This window comes from Sciurus vulgaris (assembly GCF_902686455.1).
Source record: "Sciurus vulgaris genome assembly, chromosome: 9".
Classification (NCBI taxonomy): domain Eukaryota; kingdom Metazoa; phylum Chordata; class Mammalia; order Rodentia; family Sciuridae; genus Sciurus; species Sciurus vulgaris.
Genome location: NC_136469.1, coordinates 21,250,578 through 21,274,029, shown reverse-complemented (window position 1 = coordinate 21,274,029; position 23,452 = coordinate 21,250,578). Strand labels below are relative to the sequence as shown.

Here is a 23,452-nt window from a genome sequence, read left to right as displayed (position 1 = left end):
GACAGCTCCCAGTTCAGTCCGTATTTCAGCAAATAATAACTGGGTCTGACAAATCTGTACACCAGACTTTTCTTCCCTACACATACAGCTTCTTGTACCCAAAACCAGATCTTCAAGAAGAAATGAGCCTTGTCTCTTATCTACAACTTGGAACAGGGAGAGAACAAAACTTCTGTTAATTAGTCTAGCAGTCTAGACTAATTTGTGAAGGGTTGGACATCCTTCACAAAGTGATGGTAAGACTGGCAAAGCATTGAACTAGAAGGAACAAGTCAAGGGAAGGATTTTTGTCCATTGCATATGATCCTAAGTGAATCTGCACTGTAGATCTTCTCATTCCTAGTTGTACACAGAGATAAGACTGGCTTGTATCACACAAATTCAAACAATCAAGGAGCAAGTATAGTTGAAAGACTGCCTTTGTCAATCCTTTCTCCAGAATATAATAATCAGAGTAGTTTAATGCTGAAAGATGTATTTTAGGCATGTCAGATCATGAAGATTTTAGCAGTTATTATTCCTCATTCACAAATTCTCCTCATGACAGTGTAACATTCTTGAATTTTCTATGACTCTATTTAAGTTTTATTGTCTCTATACTGGGGCAAGTAGGAACTTCCATCTCAGACGATTCATAAACTCCATTCCCTGCATGCATTTCAATCTTGACTTCCACATTTTCTGGCTTCATGACATTAATCATGTTACATCACCTTTCTACACCTTAGTTTCCTCAACTGTGAAGGGAAAGAAATATCATTCACTCCATAGGTATTCTGAAAATCTGATGAGTTAATATATGTCAAGTATTTATAAATATACCTGGCATATGGTGAGGACTTAATCAATAGTGTCTATTTATGTAAAATGTATCAATAAGTATGCCTTCACTCAAAAATGTTTTGGAAATCTTGGTGTGTGTATCTTATTCTTTCTAAAAGCTGAGGAGGATTTTGTAGATTGCATGTAGCATAACTGAACAATATACTACTGAGAGTTGATCAGATGGTTTCCGACTGTCATAACCACTTGTACTTGAAAATTCATCCTTAATTATAAATTTCTGAAAATACGTTTGTTCTTGATAAATTCCTGACAGTGGAATTTCTTAGTTAAGAAGTGGTTAATTTTAGAGATATTTTCATATCACACTCCAAAATATGCATCTGATGTCTAATTTCCCAACTTTGAGTGCTTAACTTCAGACATCAGCCCTGCATTAAGTCCAGATATGGATGGAAGGACCCATGAGGTCCAGACATGTGTTTACTCCCATCTTCCAGATGCCTTCACTTTACCATTATCTCCCATACACCTGGAGGTGAACATGTTCAGTAAATTCTCATCCTTGTGACCTTCAAACTTGATTCTTTTGAATATTCTTTTTCTAATAAGAGACACTGTCATCTGCTCAGCTCCACTTAGAAATCTGGGAGTTCTTGACAACTTTATCTATTTTGCTTATACTTCAAAAAATAAAAATGATTGTCCGTTCAACATTAATTTCAGCAGTGAATTATGGAACATGATAAACCTAGCCCATAGAACAGTATCTCATAAGCATTCTGTTGCCAAATCATGTAATCACTCTCCTTCCATCCAGGCTGGCTCTCATCCAATCCATTTTCCTCCTTTTCTCTATAATAATATTTCTAAACAGCAGATATAATCTTGTGATTTCATAATTTTTAAAATTTTTAAACTAACTCTTACTTGAAGGTAAAGTATAAGGTGCATAATATGCAGTAGTTACCCCTTATACTTGGGGGATCAATTCTAAGACTCAAGTGAATGCATAAAACCTGGTATAGTACCCAACCCTACAAATGCTCTTTTTTTTCTTCTATACATATATATGTCTGATAGAATTCAATTTGTGAATTACTTATAATAAGAGATTAACAATAAAAACTAATAGTAAAATAGACCAATTACAATAATATGCTGTAACAAAGTTGAGAGCTTCATTATTTTTGCACTTTGGGGCCACTATTAAGTAAAATAAGGCTTACTTGAAAACAAGTACTGAGATATCCTGATAGTCAATGGATAACCAAGATTTTATCCCACCAAAGTGACCAACAGGTGGGCAGCATATACAGCAAGTATACGCTGCACAACGGGTGATTCATATCCCAGGCAAGGGGAGAGCGGGACAGCACAAGAGTTCATCACACTTCAGAATGGCACAAAATTAAAAACATAAATTCTTCTGGAATTTTCCTTTTTATATTTTCAGACCATGATTATCCACAGATAACTGAAACCATGAAAGCAACACTTGAGATGGGGTACTGCACTCATGTATGGTCTGGCTCTGCTGTCTTATTTAGTTTCATATCTCACCACTTGTATTTTTATCTCTCCCTCTTGTACTGCCCTCCCTAGTGACCTAGCATGAGCTTCCTCACTTGCTACCACAGATCTTAGCTTAAAATTCCGTTCTGCCCAGAGGCCTTTCCTAACTGCTTGGCTAGACTATGTCTGCGTTCAATCAATGTACAAGCATCCCTCCAGGCTGCCATTACTTTGAGGACGTTGACTAAGTCTGTCTGGACCACCATAGTATCCCCAGGAACTCACTGGATAAGAGTGTTTTGCATGGATAAGCATATTGAGCAAGTGAGTAAATGAAGTAAAAAGATTGCCTGCCATGGGATTGGAGGATAAAACAAATTCCTCTTCCTGAAGAGCCTGATGGATCTGAATTAGGGAACAGACATAGGGATATTCTGAGGAATTTGGAATCAAAAACAGAAACAGAGGTACTTCTGAATAATGTCATATAGGTTAAAAAAAAAAAAAACCAGATATTTAGCAAGAATTAGAATGTCAGTGTTTACTTACAACTTCCTAGGAAGGGAAGTGTATTCTTTTCCACATTCTGCAAGAAGAAAAGTGGCCATATTTTGTCAAAAATAGCCTACTTAATACCTGAAACAGTGTTAATAATACCATGATGACTTTAACATGTGAAAGTTGGTAGCATGCTTCCAGTACCTTCCGTAGGAACTTGTGAGGCAAAGCCTGATCTGAAGCTGAGATAGCACTGTGTGCCTTGGCAAGAAGCTGTATGGCTATTCAGGATTCTGAAAATCTAAATTGCTGCTTCAAAGAAAAGGACTTATTTAATTGACAATGACAATATGTTTGCTAAATGATCCCAGAGTTTATAGTAATACTCAATTTGCCAAAAAGAACAATATCTGGAAATAATCAAAGACATGAGCCTTCTGAGTTGTAGGATTTCAGATAACCCCTATAATGCCCATGCCTGGGTTTTCTCATCTGCATTACAGATGTGCCTGATATATCTTCATTTGCTTCATTGTTGCCACAGCCACATTGTTGCAAAGAATGGTTAAAATCTGAGATTTTACAAGGAAAAACTTAGTATATAAATCATCACTATTTCTCTGGAAGGTAATTTGGATAATTTGACTTTACAATTAAATGTTTTCAATTTCACACTGCAATTAAGATGACTCAGTTTTGAATACGCACGCACACATATAGGAAAAGAGTGAGATCAAAAGAAAAAGCTAATCAGCAGGAAGATTAGAACTTAAAAGTCAGAATGTTAAAAGTCAATAAGTATATTGCAGGGAAAACAACCTTTTATTTTGCTTAAAAAGAACTGTCAAAAGACAATATTGTTGGAAAATGTATTTTCTGTACATCGGGAGTTACACATCTCCTCTCTAAACTGAGATGATACTGTAAACAGCACACACTCTGTCATCTCAACCAGTAAATATCAACTCCCAAGAAAACCCTTTAAACACCAAGTGATCTCCAGGATATTTTTTAAAGCTCTTTGTTAGTCTAGATATTAATATCCATGGTCCCAAAGGTAGCAAGTGGTAGAAAAGAAAGTCATCTACAAATAAATTACCTGAAAACTAAAACCACTGTATTTTTCATAGTTACTCACTTTTTGCAAGATTATTGTCACTAATTGTATTTATTCATTCATTTATTTTTTTTCTTTTTAGAAATGTACTATTGGGATTCATGTCATGGAACAAAAGTTACACAATTGGCTTATATAACATGAGATAAATTGGGTAATTGCAAAATCCTTATTAGATGGGGCTTTGCCTGAAAAGTGCCAACGTCCGGTCAGGAGGCTTGCACTTACAAGCTGGTATTGCAGTGACCTCATCAGGAGAGGAAGTCAGCCCCAGCATACGTGGAAGGGGATGACTCTAGGAGGGCTTGGCCATTATTTGGAGTTGGTGTGTTGTTAGGTTTTGGAGGTGAGAACCCAGGTAGCAGGGAAGTCTCCGAGCTTCTGTATAGCACACCAGGGGATGGTGGGGCTGTTGACTGCACCTGGCTCACAGACTCCAGCCACTTGGAGCAGTTGGTGGAATATTGGTGAGTGTGAAGGGATGTGAGGCAGAGCAGCAGGCAGATGTCAATCCCTAAGGACATTGTTTTACCAGCTTGTCATGGCCATGGGGGCTCTCAGCAAGTTTAAAGATGAGCATTGACATGACCATGTTTGCATTTTGAGTGACAGTGTGCAGAGAACTGATTGGCAAACAATTAGTTCTTGTAGTGATAGTGAGAGGGAATGGGTTACCATGGATGATTTAAGGAAACATTGAACAGAACTTAAATCCAACTGGATAAAGGTTTGAGGGAGACTGAGCAGGGCTGAAGGATTCTTAACTTCCTGGTTTACACTGCTGGGTAAATGCAAAGGCAGCTGGGAAAAGGAATATGGGAAACAGATGGTTTGTTTCAATTGCTTACTTAATACAAGGTCAGTTGTCTATATTTGATATGAAAGAGTTGGGAGATAAAATCATTTTTTCAAGTCTGTTTTTCTTTTTTCGCATTAAAAAATCTTTTAAATTTTAGAATTTACAGGGAGTCTCAAAAATTGTGAATTCCCCTATTAATTATTTTTAATTGTAAATGAACAGGGTACAATTGTTTCTCTGGTTGTACATGAAGTAGAGACGTACCATTTGTGTAATCATACATTTACATAGGGTAATGATGTTTGATTCATTCTGTTATTTTTCCTTCCCCCCACCCCTCCCACTTCTCTTTTCCCTCTATAAAGTCCCTCCTTCCTCCATTCTTGGCCTCCCTCCCAACCCCCATTATGTATCTTCATCCACTTATCAGCAAGATCATTTGTCCTTTGGTTTTTTGGGATTAGTTTGTCTCACTTAGCATGATATTCTCCAACTTCATTCATTTGCCCGCAAATGCCATAATTTTATTCTTCTTTATGACTGAGTAATATTACATTGTGTGTATGTATATGCGTGTGTGTATATATATATATATATATATATATATATGTACACACTACAGTTTCTTTATCCATTCATCCATTGAAGGGCATCTAGGTTGGTTCCACAATATGGCTATTGTGAATTGAGCAGCTATGAACATTGATGTGGCTGTATCTCTGTGGTATGCTGATTTTAAGTCCTTTGGGTATAGGCCGAGGAGTGGGATAGCTGGGTCAAATGGTGGTTCCATGCCAAGTTTTCTAAGGAATCTCCACACTACTTTCCAGAGTGGCTGCACTAATTTGCAACCCCACAAGCAATGTATGAGTGTATCTTTTCCCCCCACATCCTCACCAAAACCTGTTGTTGCTTGTGTTCTTGATAATTGCCATTCTAATTGGGGTGAGATGGAATCTTAGGGTAGTTTTGATTTGCATTTCTCTTATTACTAGAGATGTTGAACAGTTTTTCTTCTTCCGTGAAGTGTCTGTTCATTTCCTTAGCCCATTTGTTGATTGGGTTATTTGTATTCTTGGTGTAAAGTTTTTTGAGTTCTTTATAGATTCTGGAAATTAGTGCTCTATCTGAAGTATGATTGGCAAAGATTTTCTCCCACTCTGTAGGTTCTCTCTTCACATTGCTGATAGTTTCCTTGCTGAGAGAAAACTTTTTAGTTTGAATCTATCCCAGTTATTGGTTCTTGCTTTTATTTCTTGTGCTTTGGGAATCATGTTAAGGAAGTCTGATCCTAAACCAACATGATGAAGATTTGGACCTACTTTTTCTTCTATAATCTGCAGGGTCTCTGGTCTGATTCCAAGGTCCTTGATCCATTTTAAGTTGAGTTTTGTGCAGGGTGAGTGATGGGGGTTTAGTTTCATTCTGCTGCATGTGGATTTCCAGTTTTCCCAGCACCATTTGTTGAACAGGCTGTCTTTTTTCCATTGCACATTTTGGCACCTTTGTCTAGTATGAGAAAACTTTATTTATTTGGGTTTATGTCTGTGTCCTCTATTCTGTACCATTGATCTACCTGTCTATTTTGGTGCTAATACCATGCTGTTTTTGTTACTATGGCTTTGTATTATTGTTGAAGTTTTGGTATTGCGATACCCACTGCTTCACTCTTCCTGCTAAGAATTGCTTTAGCTATTCCAGTTCTATTAATCTTCCAGATGAATTTCATGATTGCTTGCTCTATTTCTGTGAGGTACGTCGTTAGGATTTTAATTGGAATTGCAGTGAATCTGTATAGCACTTTTGGTAGAATGGCCATTTTGACAATATCAATCCTGCCTATCCAAGAACATGGGAGATCTTTCCATCTTCTAAGGTTTTATTTAATTTCTTTCTTAGTGCCCTATTAATGTTATTGATAAAGATAATGAGGATTAAAGATAAATCAACTTTAAAGGAAATAACAGTGGCTATGCTAGAAAATAGACTTCTGTCCTTAGTTTCAAGTTCTTCTTCAATTCTTACCCACCCTCATGCAGTCAGTAGATGTTCAATACACCATATATCTTTAATAAATGAATAATGTTAGCTACTAATGTTCCCTCCAGGTATTGATTTTGCTACCCACAAGATAGAAATAAAATATCATTGTACTATTTAACTCCTCCCAGGCTTTTGTAAGAATATAATTTTAAAAGAAACTTATCTTTGCTATTAAAAACTTATAAATCCATATGGTAATTTATACTCAGACTTCAATACTGTTTCAATCCACTGAACATAGTCTGAATATTAGTGAAAATATTTCTAAACTTTAGCCTTATGAGATTTCTATCTATATCCTTTGAAAATACACCTCATACTACAAAATAAAAAATAAAAGGCTGGAGTAGAACACAGTGGTAGAGCTCTCCCTCTGAGTTAATGCCCAGTATCACTAAAAAAAAAAAAAAAAGGTAAAAGATGTCAAATTATTCATAGTAGTAAAATGTCAGAAACAAAACTTGAAATTATATATATCCTGAAATCATAAATCTAAGCATGTTGATGAATGCATGGAAAAATTAATAGGTTTACTGAGAATGCTATAAATAAATACAGAAGTACATTTATTTTAGAATAGTTTTGTTCTCTCCCTCTCTCTCTCTCTCTGTCTCTCTCTCTCTCTTTCTTTCTGTCTTTGGTTGTACAATAAGAGAAATGTCATTGCAAAACCCTTTTGCAAGTTCTACTTTTGGCACATATGGAAACTAGGTATCACAGAAAAAATTCTCCAACTACAAAGTACCTAGAAAATTTGGATGCCACGTGACATTCTTTTTAATTCTTCAAAGAAATGTAAGGAGCTGTGGAATCTAAGGGCCTTGGAGGTTTGCAAGGTCTGATGGAAGAAGAGTCAGGCATGCTACCTAGCCTTGATGTGGCAGTTGTGGGCAAGCATGTATCAGTCAGCTTTTCATTACTGTGACTAAAATTACTTACAAAGAACAACTTAGAAGAGGGAAAGTTTATTCTGGCTCAAGGTTTTAGTCCTTTCTCAGCCAACTCCATTGCTCTGGGCCTGAGGTGAAACAGCACATCAAGGTGGAAGGGCATGGTGGATTAAAGCTACTCATGTCATGGTAGTTGGAAGACAGAGATTGACCAAAGAGCTAGGGACAAAATATAGTTCCCCAGGGCATGCCCAGAATGAACTACTTCCTTCAGCCATACTTCATCTGCCTACAGTAGCCACTCAGTGATCCATTCAGATTATTAATCCACATTGCCACATGAACTTTTGGGGGACATCTCACGTCCGAACCATAACAAAGCAGCATTTTAAGCTTCTACTGACTATTTTGCTGCTGACTCTGGCCTTTTGCTTTCCTCGATTAATTGACTGAAGAACAATCATTAAACATTTGTTGAAAGCAATTTTCTATGACATAATTCTGAAATTCTTTCTTTAACTTATCCATGTTATAAAATAGAATCATACATCTTCTCTAATAAGTTTTGCTTTAGAGGGTGAGAACCTCAGTTATACTTTGATATTTATAAGCTAAACCTACCATGATGTTGTTAAAGTTGTTGCCCAATATTTGTTACAGTTTTATAATTTTTTTCAAAGTTAAAATGGGTCAATATTTTGTTCAAGAGTTAGTAAAACATAATTAGGAGTTAAAACTGTATAATAATAAAATCTGAATTTGAAGCCTGGTTCTACCATATATACTAGTTATGTGACCCAAGACAAATTTCTCAGCCCACCCAGGCTTCAATTTCTTATAACGGAATAATATTTCTTCCTCATAGTAGTCAAGATTAAATAATATAATTCTTGGAAAGCATTTAACATAAAGTTAGATCCACAGTATAGATCCAATAATTATTAAACATTAAAATGATTGAGAAATAGGGAGATTTGGATTGTGAGTATAGATTATGTAGAATAAATTATTGGCTTTATTAGTGACCCATTTAAAAATACAATCAGATTTAACACGGAAAAAAACGAAATGGCTCATAAATGCACCTCCTGTTTTCTTATATTTTTATTTCTGAATCATGATCATCAGTACTATAATATCATACACTAGAAACATTTGCTTTTTTAAGAAGAAATTGTAGTATAATTTTCATAAAATAAAAATGACCTATGGTAAGTATACAATTCAATGATTTTCAGTGAATTTTACACTGAAAATCATCACAATCCTATTTGAGGACATACCCTTTATCCCAAAAAGGTCTCTGGTTCCTGCTTGCAATCAAGAGGCCATGCACATATGCAGCATACTCGGGGATGGCTCCTGTTCTTGAACCTTGCTGTCTCCCTTGGTGAAATCTAAGAAGTTAAGAGCCAGGAGGGAGCAGAGAAGTTGTTGAGGTTAGTGGGAATCATGGGACCTGGTTTGGGTTATTACTCCATCAACCTTGGCAAAAAAAAGAAAGAAAGAATGTGAAGATGGCAGAAGTCAAACCACATGGAAATAGAACTGACCAGAACCTTGGAAGTTGGCAGAGGAAATTGGGGCAAATGAATTGAGAGACAAATGGAAGGAGGTAAAAACACATGTTAGAATTTGTTTATTTAAAATTCATATGATGGTGCCTGGAAATTTTTGTTATAGCAAGAATAAGGCTAAGTAAGGAAAGGACATAGATAGAAGAGACATCCCAAAGGTCAAGAAATTACAGAATAGGAACTTAAACATTTAAAACGAGATAGTAGGAGCCACTGTGATCAGTCAGCAAACAAATTTCCCTTAGGAAGACAAATTGAGCAGAAATGAATATTAGGAGTTTTTTTAATTAGCATCACTTGTCCCAAAGGTAATAAATGGCATCAAACTTTGATCAAAATGTCCTCTGGTTTTAAAATTTCTATGAAACCAGAATCTTTTTTAAACAAGAGTAGATTTAAAAATAAACATCAATTAAAGCACAGATTATATAATTCATTTAATTATGTAAGTGAAATCCACAAGAGAGAAACAAAATAAATACTCTTTACCTTCTAGTTCTTTTCTCTAAGCCCCACTTCTAGCAGAAAACGGAAAGGATGCGTGGGGGAAAGCAGACAGGTATGATTTTACTTTCTACAATTTCATGAAAGCACGTTGTTAAACCCCGTGAAGCCAGAAGGGTATGTTTAAGTGCAGTAAGGTGTGAATTTTCATTTATTATCCACATGGTTTTCTTCTCAGTTAGAACTAAGAGCCTGTCTATCCCTCCCTATGGATTCAAGAGACCGTTTTTTACAAGTAGTGCTTGATTTGTGAAAAAACAGATGGAACTTGTACTGAGATTTTTCTTTGGTTTGAGCTGTGCCTCAGAAGCAGAGGCACACTACTGGAAAGCACTTTTTCTTGTGAACTCCCATGCTTGGTTATCACCCTGCCCTTCCTCTCTCATGTATTCCTTCCCTTTCCTTCTTGCCTATTCGTTATGGCTCATCTACATTTTTCTTTAACTCCACTTCCTAAAATAGTATTTTGGCTGAGCAAATGGGATTGGAAGGAGGAGGAGGCGTTGAAAATAGCAGTGAGAGTCTCAGGATATGGACTTGTGATCAGGGACCAATGGAAGAACCGCTTTCTCTTCTTGCCTGCCTCCTACCTCCTTCCATTCCTAAGCATAAGTCAAGAATACCAGTGTCTTAGAGTTATTTATCTCCAGATAGGTAAGTATAAGGCCACCGGTGGGGAGACCAGTTTGTAGGTCATTGCAGTAATTCTAGTAGTAGGACATGTAGCATCAGGATATTTGCAATGAGTTGGAAACAAATGGTTGGATTCTGGGTATATTTTGAAGGAAAAGAAGGGCTTTCCTGAAAAATTGGACAAAATGTAGGCAGGGGAGAATAAGGTCATTGACCACATCCAGTGGTATGCCATAAACTGTGACAGAGAAGACAGTGGAGCTGATGGTTGAAAATAGGAGCTGATCAGGAGCAGCATGGAATTCTTAAGTTCCAGCTGTCAAAGAGGAGAGCTGTTATTTTAATTGAAATTCAGGAAACATGTCCAGGTTGGAGATATTCATTTGGAATCATGAACATAATTGATACATTTAAACCACAAGATTAAATAAGCTTACTTAGGAGAGATATGTAGATCAACAAGACAAGAGTTCTAAGGACTGAATTTTGGTATATGCTGACCCTAGAAAATGGGAATAAGAAAGACCAGCAAAAAGGTATGGAGGAGGTGGATGGCATAGTACAGACTATAGAAGTCTTTGTTTGAATTGTATTTTGGCTAGCAATTAGAGTTTATGAACATGATTTCACTATGTGCCTTATATTTCCTTACATCTTCAAAAATTAATATACCTAGTTATAGTTGACATACACAGGAGGATGGGTAACTATTTGTGTTCTACTTACATTGATACTAAATATATGTTTTAGTCAGCTCTTTCACTGCTGTGACTAAATGACCCAATCAGGCACAACTGTAGAGGAGTAAAGTTTATTTGAGGGCTTACGGCTTCAGAAGTCTCAATCCATGGACAGCCAACTCCATTCCTCAGGGCTCAGGGTGAGAGACAGAAAACAACATGGCAGAAGAGTGTAGCAGAAGGAAGCAGATAGACCTCACTTGCCAAAGGCAAAGGCATACCCGAAGCCACACCCCAATTCCACCACCTCCAGGCACACCCCACCACTTCAGTTACCACACAGTTAACCCCTATCAGGGAATTAAATCATAGATTAGGTAAAGACTCCCAGAACCCCATCATTTCTTTCCCAAACCTTCTTGCACTGTGTCACATGTGAGTCTTGGGGAGCACTTCACATCCAAACCATAACTATATATTAAAGTTTTAGGTAAATAGATAAATTATAAATGCATACTTTAATTCACTGTTTAGTCAATAGAAAAATGATAAACTAATTTCAATTTTCAATATCCATGATTTGCTCTATTGTATATAAATTTATTTTGTCTAAATAAATACTTCTTCTTTCTTCTGATTTTACCTGATTGATAGTTGATTCAAGTGTTTGAATTCAGTTTAACTTTCATACCACTGCAAAATAGAGTTTAGATATATTCTTTTTATCTAGATAATTAAATTATACTCATAACTTTCCATTTAAGAAGCTGTAACCGTTAAAATATATGACATGTTTAAGGAGTAAAGCACTGAATAGGTACATGAAATTCATGTATACTTAAAATTATTTTGTGGGTGGTGATATTTTTCTCCATACCATACTATTTCATTCTGGACACCAATCTTGGCTTTTATCGTGGAAAATGAATCTTTCAACCTCACTAGGTAAAATGCTCATCTTTAAAAGACATTAGGCAGGGAGCACATTGGGAAGGAAAAGATGAAAGGGTGATGGGAAATGTCCCGAGAGGAAACACCAGCAAGGAGAAAGGAGCCAAAGCAAAGTGTGCAGAATAAAGATGGACTGTCACGGTAGCCCTGTATAAAATTCCAAGAAAATTAGAGTAACTTAAGAAGGGACTTGGGTAAAAGTAAAAAGGAATAAATGGAGTAAGGGCATGGGGGCCAGAAATGATACAGTGCAGAACGAGGAGTCAGGTAAAGAGGAAGATGGAGACCACGTGGTCTGAAACAGGGCAGCTTTCCAAGAACTAAGCAGTGGGTGGCTTCTGAGTACCCATCAGACCACAACAGGAAGCAAACTCTAGTGGCAGACCAGCAGGCCAGCCAGCTGCATTGGGTTTATAGTCCCTCTGGCTCCCTGAGGTCAGAGCTGGGGGAAGGGGGTCAAACCTCTACCTCACCCTTGTGACACATCAGTATCTTCAGATAACTGTCACCAAAATAGCATGGAATTGTCTGAGTTAGGAAGGACCTTGGTGGGTTGACTTTTGTAGACTCTCTCAAGGAACTAGTTCACGGTTTTTGTTCTATAGGCCTGGGTCCCCACCACAAGATGAACCAGGAATAGACACAAGTCATCCGCAGGATCTGTTGCTTCCTTTCTCCTCTCTTTAAGTGCTATTTGTTACTTGTCTTAATTAGCATTAAAATATATAATAACTTGTTAAGGTTTATTGTAACTGCTGACATTTAAAACCTTCAAGTAGGAAATGAGAGCAAATCCTTGTGTCAATCAAACTCTGCATTTCTTAGCCTTTGTAAAGCTGTCATTCTTCATTGACTCTTTGTTCCAGCTTCTAAATAGCTGAAGCATCCAAGGACATTTATTTTCATCATTTTGTAACAAATGAATAGTAAATGAAATATGGGGAATATTTCTTATATGTTCGCTAAAGAATATCATCTTCTTAAAGATTCTGTTATTTCCCCCCTGAAAAAAAATTAGTAGAGAAGGTTTACATGTTAATTTTTTTTATTGATTTCTAATTTTTCAAGATGAGAAATGGAATTATGGGAATTTTAGTAATTTACTTGGGAACTGTAGGGAAAAGAGCTAACAAGTACTCAACATAGGTTGCAAATTATTGTGCAAGACTACTTTAAGAGTCTGGTAGTCAGGTGTAGCCTAGCATGGTGGTATATGCCTGAAATCCTAGCAACTAGGGAGGATGAGGCAGGAGGATCTCAAGTTCAAAGTCAGCCTTAGCAACTTAGTGAGCCCCTGTCTCAAAATAAAAAATGAAAAGGGTTAGAGATGTGACTCAGTGGTTGAACACCCCTGGGTTTAATCCCTGGTGCGAAAAAAAATGTTGTAAAGACACAGGCAGATTTGTACCAACCATGATTCTACTCATTCCTGCTGGATGGGGTTTTGCTGCTTTACTCATTTCTCTGATGCAATGCTTCCTTTGTCTTTCCTGCTGAAACTGACCAAAGATATCTTTGCTTTATGAATCCCTAACTCGCATGACATTCTCCATCAGTTCCTACATGATGGTAATGAAAATCAATAATTGTTCAGTTAATAATCCATTTAAAATTTCTTTAAAGGTCAGATGGGAAACCATAAGGAACAAAAAGGTGGTGATAAAGTAATAGAATAAAATTTTTATGCTATAAGATTCTTCTTCTATTCAATAAAATTAGCCATCTGCCCACTTGGCATTAATTTCTTTTCTTCCTATTTCTGTGTTTTAATACTTATTCCTTCTCCTCCTTGACCAGTACCATAGGGAATATAGAGGTAGTGGTTATTTGAATGCTTACTCTAATACCAAACACCATTTTAGGCACCTCACATGAATGATGTCTAATCTTACCTACCTCATAGAATTGTTTGGATAATGATTCCCATTTCCCTGATGAGGAAGCTGAAGGTTGCCCAAGATTATCAAATTAGTAAGTGGCAAACCAGGATTTAGGATGACAATGGCTTGAATATAGTCACACACTTTTCTCTCTGTACTAGGTGGCCTCAAGTCCATTAGTAATTAATAATAATAATAATTTTTGAATACTACTATTTGATATATATATCTACATATATCTACACATCTTCACATTCTTTAATATGTATATGTAGATATATGTATATATATTCATGTGGAATCTTTCTAGTGGTTGAACATGGACTAGATGTATTTAACCTAGTCTTAAAATAATATGTGTTTGCCACCTTACTTAAAAACTTCTAGGAGTAATAGAGCAAAGGAAGAGAGAAAGTGAAGGAAAGAAGTAAGGACTGGGAAGTGAAATTGACCAAAACCTGTTTTGTGCATTATGAATATGTAACAACAGATCCCACTGTTAGGTATAATTATAATGCACCAATTAAAAAAAAAAAAAAAACAGAAAACTGTTAGGATATCATAAAATTCCCTTAGAATAATTCTTATCTCTTCCATAGGGAGTAATGCCATTTGGAGTTCTGTTTATCATCAACCATCTGGTATTAAAGGTTACAAATCCTTTTTGCTTTGGGTGTAATGTGCCATTATCTTTGCTGTTGCAGTACTGGGTACCAGTTTATTTACTATTCACCTGAAAATACAGCAAAAGCAAAAGAAGTTCTCAGCAACATCAATCAACTACAACCTCTGATAGCGACCCACGCGGACCTGCTGCTTAATTCTGCCAGCCAGCGTTCTCCAGACAGCTTGAAGAATTCGTTAAAGATGCTTTCAGAGAAAGTAAGATCCCGGTCTTCTCTACAGTGGGGAAATGAAATCCACCCAACCCCATTGGCGTTGATTTCTGCATACATTGCCTTTCATAGCATCTGGAAATGTAAGAGACTGGGTTAAAAGGGAGCTTCAAAGTGTTGCCACAGGATCAAAATGAATTGGCCTTATTCTCTTTTCAAATCTTACTGAGCATTATTTTTCTTTCCTAGTAGGAAGTGAAACCTGTTATTGGTTGGTGTACACTTTCTCTTTTCCTTGGCATCTTTTATTTTCTTTGGCTTATGGTCTTGTTAAGTGACTTAAGTTAGATTTTGGAAAGTATTTTCCTCTGTTGATCATCTAATTTTTCAGCATGTAAAGCTATGCTTTTGAATCAGAATGTCACTCCTTTGAATGCAGAACTTTGATGTGGCTTCACACTAGTTGCATGGGGATAATTCCTCTGCTTTCCACAATATTACCTACTGGGAGAAGATTCTAAAAATTTCTACAAGTATTAGTTATTGTTTAAGACATACTAGAACCTAAGTCTGGATATTTCCAAGAATGACTTGCTCCTATCTGCAGAAAGGAAGGTTGATCTAGCCTGGGACGGACACTTCCTATCAACTTTCATAGCTAATTAGGGCAGCGGTGTGACATAGAGCCAAGACAGAAAAGGACAAATTGCAGCCTGTCTTTAAAGGTAAAACCAGGTGTCATGGAGTCTAATGCCAATGTGCTCATCCAGCCTCTCTGCATTCTGACATCTTATAATTTACTATGAAATACTTATAATGAAACTGACCAATGGAAACATTTATATTGCAATTCTAGAGTAAGGAAAAGTATACTTCTTTTACCTCTTTTTGAAGCTTAGATTCATAGAAACTTGGATTTTATGTATATCTATAATTTTACTCAGATAATTGAAAATTTAATAATAGTTCCACCTTGCTACCTGTGTAGCATTTTAGTTTAAATTTCACCCTTTTCATACATTTTCTCATAGGAAAAAACAAATATCTATTTTAATGAAAAATTAGCTGATATCTGTGCAGAAAGATCAAGTGATGTGCTTTCTTAGTTTTTTGGTTAATTTTTTTTTTGTTTTTTGGTATCAAGGATTGAACTCAGGGGCACTCAACCACTGAGCCACATCACCAGCCCTATTTTGTATTTCATTTAGAGACAGGGTTTCACTGAGTTGCTTAGCACCTCGCCGTTGTGGAGGCCGACTTTGAACTTTCGATCCTCCTGCCTCAGCCTCCAAAGCTGGTGGGATTACAGATGTGACCCAGTACACCTAATAAATTAAAAAGACAAAGATCAGAAACCCAAACCCAAAATATCTAGTTTGAAATGTAGCATTTTTTCTATGCCATAACAGGTGCCTCCATTGTGAAAAGGGAGGAAAATATTGACCAAATTTTACAAGTACATACTTCATGTCAAAGCAAGGGCCTACATGGCTTATGCTACCTTATTTAGTCTTCACAATTGTGGGGTGCATATTAGCATCATTTTTTTACTCCAAGAAGTCCAAAATGTTAGAAATCATGTAACTGGAAATTATATAACTAGAATAAAACCTAGGAATCCAACAAAACCAGGGGTTCAAACCCAGGACTTTGCCCTTTATGTAATATATATGTTCTGACATTTCCTTATTTAAAATATTCAAACTTCCTTTTTTTTTTTGGACAAAGTCCTTAGTGATAAGTACATATTCTAGTAGTCAACAAATACATCTTTAGGGCCAAGGGAGAAAAGAAGAAATAAAAGATTGTTGCATACAGTAAAAGAATATAATCTCATTTTGGTTCATTTCTCTTTTGGATTTGTAGATGAGGTAGGGTTTTTCTGGGCTCACCTAAGCAGAAAATTTTAGCAAATAGCACATCACTGCAGTGATTACAGAGCAGTATCTATATTCTTCCTGTGCGTTGGGCAGGGATTTGCCATCTCATACATCATTTACAACTTGCTGCAGTGATGGAGGGGGGCACTTTCTGCTTCTTTAATCCAGTGCTGCTCCAACGTTTCCCCCTATGTTTTCAACAGGGTAGATAAGCTTTGCCTACTAATAAATCTCTCAGCCCTTGGAACGAGGAGGATCTTTTCTCAAGTTAATTTTGCAAGCCATGCATTCTTTTAAAAATTCATGCCTCGAATTTCAAAGAATTATCTCAGTTAACAATTTTGCATAGTCTATGAAGACTGTGAGTAGCTCCTAGTGTAGAATAAAGTGTGATCCACAAGTTCACCATGAAAGGAAAATGGTTTTAGTGATATCTCAAGTTTAAATATAATTTAATATTTTTGGAATGTAAGTTTTTAAAGTTTCATTTTTCTAAGTTTGAGGGGTTTAAAAAACTGGATTAGAGAATATTTTTTCTTCATCAATAGTCCCAGATTTAAAAAATAAATCTTACTATGTATATTTAAGATATACAGCATGATCTTATGGAACACATACAGATAGTTAAAAGGTTACCAGGATGAAGCACATTAGCCTCTTATACAGATATCCTTTTTTTGTTGTGTTTGTGGCTGGAGCAGCTAAAACTCACTCATTTCATGTGAATTTCAAATACAAAGCAGTTTCATTAGCTATTCTCATGCCATATGTTAGATCTCTGCACTTGCCCGTCTTACATATCTGTTAGTCTATATCCTCTGACCTACATTTCATTATTCCTTTTATGGATTCTGAATGGGTCTATTTGGAAAATGATTTCTTATTGTTTTTTTTTTAGGAACTCATTTATAGAGCATATTTCAGAAGTAATAGGAATGGTTTTATATTCGTACTTGGCAGGGAACTCAGAAGGTTTTACAGTCTTTGAGCATCTGTACCTGGATGAGGTCTCTGGAGTGGACTCGGTGTGGCTGGGAAAGCTGAGGGCAGCCCAGGGGTAATGTGGTAGGAAGTACTCAATTAGTTTGTGATGGGATGTCATCTCTGCTCTTAGGTAAGCCAGTGCATCTGGAGATGATAGAAATGGAGTCATTATCAATTAAACATATACTCAGAGTCCGTGGAAAGACAAGAGGTGACAGGGGAGCCTAACTTGCTGACATAGTCAGTGAAATCGCAGAGTAGACAGTACTTTTAGGTCCTAAAGCAATTCATAGCTTCTCTGCTGCCATAGAGCACCAAAGCATCGGTCTGAGGTTCCAAACAAAATTCCATCCTGAACACTCATTGGTAGAAAGAAAGAAACACACACAACTTATAAAAAGTAAAAGTATTTCCTGGATTCATACAGTTCACCAGGCACTGTGCCTGACACCAGGGACCCTGGCAGAATAAAAATAAGGCTGGATTGTTTTTCACAAGAAATGCAGAGTTCTTAGTGGTAAAGTTGTAGTGGTAATGACGATGACAAGGTTAGGTGGCGTTTAGCTGAGGCTTAACTGCTGTACGGTGTTCAGTTTTCACAATTCCATGAGGAAGTTGCTATTTTCTACACTGATTCCTCCTAATCCTATGAGGTATTTTTTGGATTCTCATTTCACACTGTTAAGGAAACCGAGGCACAGAACCATTAAATAATGTGCTTACAGTTACACCAGTTGGTTTTCTGGCTCCAGATTCTGTGAGCTTAACTACTGTCCTGTCTTTGAATGTCCCGTGAGTTTTTGATAGACATTTGTACATAGGACCAAGGAGACAAGTAAGCGTGTGCTAAAGAACATAAGTGAAATTTTGCAATAATGAACATTTTCTGTAGTTATCTCGTGTCCTAATATGCACCAACTACATTGAACTGAAACCCTTAGTATATCTCCTGATGGAGAATTGAATTTGTTTGTTGCATATTAGTTCTTGGAAATATTAAATAATTTTATAAGATTCTAATACTAGGCAAGTTCTGAGTTTATCTGAATTAAATTACAAAAGAAAAGACAAAGAAGCCAAAAGTTTAACATGCAATATTGAAATGTACTATTAGAGTGGGATAAAAATGCACTTTTCTTTTCCTCAGATTAAATTTATGATATTTCAGGAAAATATACCCAAGGAAAAATGTTAGTAAATTCAAGCTGAAAAGAATAGAAAAATGAATGTAGGTAATATATGTTGTTTCTCATAGTTCAGAAATACATGTGACGTTAACTTTCAAATGCCCACTGCTTTCTCTTTTCCATAGAGAGTGACGGGCCTTGTTTACAAAGTCATTATTACCTGCTCATTAAAAAGCATCAATGAGAACTTAATTGTGTATGGTATTGTACTCAATGCTATATAATAAATACTACATAGTCATGGTCCTTAACTTTTATAAACTAAGACTTTAAGAATGGGGGTGTTTCCAGTGTTAAAATGGTTAAATGGTTAGAATTGCAAATATTAGAGTTATATTACAGTATATTTAAGAAATTCTGATTACTAGTGTTCTTGCAATTTCAGTATACTAAAACATTCTGTGTGTTGAAGGAAAAATGAAAAGCATTTCATTCTAGAGCTCAACTCCAGATTTTCTTAAGAAATATTCTGTTTCTCTGAGAGTAATGCTGGGAAAACACTGTGGTAAGAAATTGAAGATACACATAATATAGAGGAGACTTTTAATTATACTGATTTCTTAGATACTGCAAGGAAATTTCTTATTGTTTATTTGCTTCAACCATTCCTAAATCTACCTCAGCCCTAAACTTTAAGATCGGATTTCGTGAATGAAGAGTTTTGATTTATTATCTATGATTATAGCCTGTACTTATCAAGGGTCTAGAGGGAACTTTAGAATAACTGGTTTAGATGAAGATTAAATTTTAAGATTAGAATTTAATGCTTTGGTGTTCATAAATCCTTCCAAGTGGTAAATACTTAATTTATGAAATAATATTATACAATCAACAAAATTCGTGTTTATTAGGAAACTGGAGAATAGGTCAGAACAAAGATAAGAAAACATGACAATGTCAAGGATGAAACTTGCATATAAAAAATCAGAATGGTCTGTTTTCTCCATGATGGAGACACATGGATCCTCCCACCTTAAAAAATGCTAAGACTGGACAAAATGGTTACCAGCCACTTGAAAATAGGAAGCACAGAAAGGTAACAGACTATGTGATCCTCAATTACTGAGCTTACTTTTAAAGGCATTTTCCAGGCTGTAGCATTTGGGAGTGGGAACACAAACAACAGTATGTTCTCAAATTGAGTAAATAGGGATTAGAGTTTAGGAAATCCAAGACAGCTAGAAATAACAGAGCAGAATCAGAAAAGAGAAATCTTCATATAGATAGAGCCTTGTAGTCCTGTAAATGAGTGCCTTTAAATCTTTTACTTGAGTTCTGATTTATGTTTGATTAAGAATAAACTAGCCATAGTTAGAAAAGGAAATACCAAACATACACCAAAAACAATATTTCCTGGTGATTACACAGGGCTGATAATAATTTATCTTTCTGCCAATAGCACAAAAAGAGATGTTCAAGGAATTAAGTAGCATCATCACAAGAACATGGCCCTAGTAGTGGAGCTAAATTAGTACTAAAGATTACTCCTAATCCATCCTAATAAGGCTTTAAAATAAGGATTGAAAGAATCCTGCTGATTTTGAGTAACTTAAAACAAAACATTATTCTTTAATGGATTATATTAAAATTTAGAAACCAACAATGCAAAATCAAACATGTAATGAAGCAGGAAAATATAAACCATAACTGGAAGCAAAAATGGGATATAAACAGATCCAGCAACAGAGATGTTTACATTAGCAGATAAGGACTCTAAAACAGGAATTTTGTATATTTTTCATATATTTTAGATATTAGAGAAAAAACAGAATGAGCAGAATGATAGAAGATTTTTAAAAGAATCAACTAGATGTGTTGGTGCATACCTGTAATCCGAGGTACTTGGGAGACTAAGGCAAGGAGGATCACAGATTGACGCTATACAACTTAGTATGACTCTCTCTCAAAAAATAAAAAAACCAAAAGGCTGGGAACATGGCCCAGTGATAAAGCACCCCAGGGTTCAATCCTTAGTACCACAAAATAAATAATAGATAAGTACAAAAATAAAAAAGAATCGCAAAGAACTCAGAAGTATAAAGCAGTTTCTGAGATAATAGTCTATGCTTGGTGAATTAATAGTAAATTGATCACTGTACAAGTTTAGTGAATTTGCAAACATAGCCTTAAAAACTATTCAAAGGAAACATAGGGCAAAACCGCTGTAAAACATGAGCAGAACATGAATGACTTAAAAAGCAATGTCAAGAAGGCTGATATTTGAGTCCAAGAAGAAGAGGGTGAAGGGAACATAAAATTATTTGCAAAAATAATGATCAAAAATTTTCATGATTTGACGAAATAGAAAATGAGTAACTCAAGGAACTCAAGATACTCCGAGCAGAATAAATACAGAAAAAGAAACTCAGGTATATCATAACCAAATTACTGGAAAACAGAGATAACAGGAAATTGTATGTGTGTGGTTGGGGGGACGCAAGCAAAAAGGGGCACATACAGAGAACATCACTGAGAATGACAGCCAACTCTTATTAGGCACTATGAAAACCAGAAGACAGTGGAGTAACGTCTTCTAAGTACTGACCAAAGAAAAGATGATAATTTACAGTTTCATTTCCAGAGACGTTATATGCCAACAATAAAGGTAAAGAGAAGACAGATAAAGGATTTTATAGCAGATGTGCACTACAACAAGTGGCAAAGAAAAGCCATCAGGGAGAAAAAATGATACCAGGGAGATTTGGATATACACAAAGAATAGAGAGAGAGACAGTCAATATGTGAACAGATAGTTCAAAAACTTCAACTTTTTAATTTCCTTAAGTACATTTACTTTTAAGCAAAAAATACTAGTGAGGATATTGTGGTTTGTGAAATATCAGTGTAGCACAGACTTGTAGATTAATGGAATGGCATAGAGAACCCAGAAATGGACTGATACTTTATGTCCAAATAACTTTAGACCAAAGCACAAATTAATTTTATTCAGCAAAAGATATCTTTTTACCGTACTATGCAGGAATGACTGGGCATACAGATGCATATATAAAAATTAACTTAAAGTAGATCATAGGCCTTTATATATAATCTAAAAGAAATTTTAAAAAGAAACTTCTGGAAATTTTATATAGGAGAAAATATGTATCATCTTGAGTTAGACAAATATTTCTTGCATACAAAACTATGAGTCAAAAAAGAAAAATGATACATAATACTTTCATAAATTTAATTTTTTTATATTTCAGAAGACACTGTTAAAATTAAAAGACAAGCCATGAACTTGGAGAATGTATCTATAAAATATATATCATACCTTCTACCAGAATATAAGAAGTGTTTACACAACTTAATAATAATAGATTGAGTTAGGACAAAGAATTTGAATCATTAGGTCTTATTGGGCATCACAAAATGTCTGTAATGGTCCTTAGGGAACTTGCTAAATGTACAAATTCTGATTTAGTAATTTAGGGCTGAGACTCATTATTTGTGGCCTCTGGGTAACATTCTGAGAAAAACAAAGTTAGCTTATAAAAGTAAATCAGCCACTAAGAAGGATGTGGAAAGTATCCATTGGTATGTAGAAGGATCTTAAATGGAACTAACTTTGGAATTGTAAAAAAAGAGTCAGTCTTTGAAATTCTTGAAAAGAGTAAACTAGAGGAAATCAGAGACAAATTTAGACTATTGGTATCACTGAGGATATTCCAGAGGTTTAGATTCCCAGTTGGTGGATAGTAATGATAACACTCAGAAGGAAAATCTAAGAATAGATTTAAAAAACAAAACAAGCAAACAAAAACCACTTGAGATCAGACTGGGACTCCTAAACTCAAAGGACTTTAAGTGGAAACAGATGATAGAGATGGTTCAGGAGGTGGGTAGAAATGGATTTTAGAGACTTTGGCAGAAAGATTCTAGTGGAAGCTTTGAGGGAATGGATTATATCACCGGTAGGGAAAATAGGTTTCGAAAGAGTGATTTAGGCTCTTGGGGTTCGCTTTACAGCATTTTGGGTGAACGGGATGATGAGTCAAAACATGAAACTAAAGAAGTTCAGTCAAAAAAAAAAAAAGTAGCACAAACAGAAGAGTATAGTTTATAGTGAGCTCCATTAAGAGTTTCACAGACACTGTAATTTGATACAAACTAGGAAATGGTTACCTGCTTTGTCTTAGGTCAAGTGCATGATACATAGCTGCCCAATGTCAGGTAAACTACTGGCTGTTAAATATTCATTCCAAAGACAGCATATAAGAATATAGTTATATGAAATAGTGAAAGCATATCACATACAAAGTAAACAGGATTCTTTCCTGCTGCATACATGATTACTAAAATCATAATCACTTGTTTATGCCATTGACTGCTTCTGTATTACAGGTGGAATTGGACATCATCTTGATATTTTTTTCAATGAGAATGAAATTGTAAATAGAACAATTTAGTTGAATTTGTTGAGATATCTACTAAAAAAGTGTTCTTAAATGAACATAGCCTAACAATTCTGCTGTCATTCATATTCAGAAAAGTAGGAAGTTATCTCCACTCATCCCCAGGAGAAGTAATTCTAAGTGGTTTTAAACTTACAGATATTTTTGTGTTTTGCTTCAAAGAATAGTTATATGGGAATATGGTTTTGAAAAATGTCAGTATAATAAAAAACATTTCATTTTGAAGATAGCATTATTTTTAAAAATTTCAGACAAGTGAATTAGATTTTCCTTGGTTCTG

General features: G+C 35.6%; 1 protein-coding gene across 9 annotated transcripts in view; it reads left to right on the top strand.

Moving 5' to 3' along the window:
• Positions 1-23,452, top strand: part of INPP4B (inositol polyphosphate-4-phosphatase type II B) — a 781,666-nt gene that overhangs the window by 638,032 nt on the left and 120,182 nt on the right. For all 9 annotated transcript variants that reach the window (XM_079154820.1, XM_079154821.1, XM_079154817.1 and 6 more), the window contains one exon: positions 14,575-14,752. In XM_079154820.1, coding sequence (XP_079010946.1) covers positions 14,575-14,752 — 178 coding nt within the window. The remainder of the gene's footprint in view (positions 1-14,574; positions 14,753-23,452) is intronic.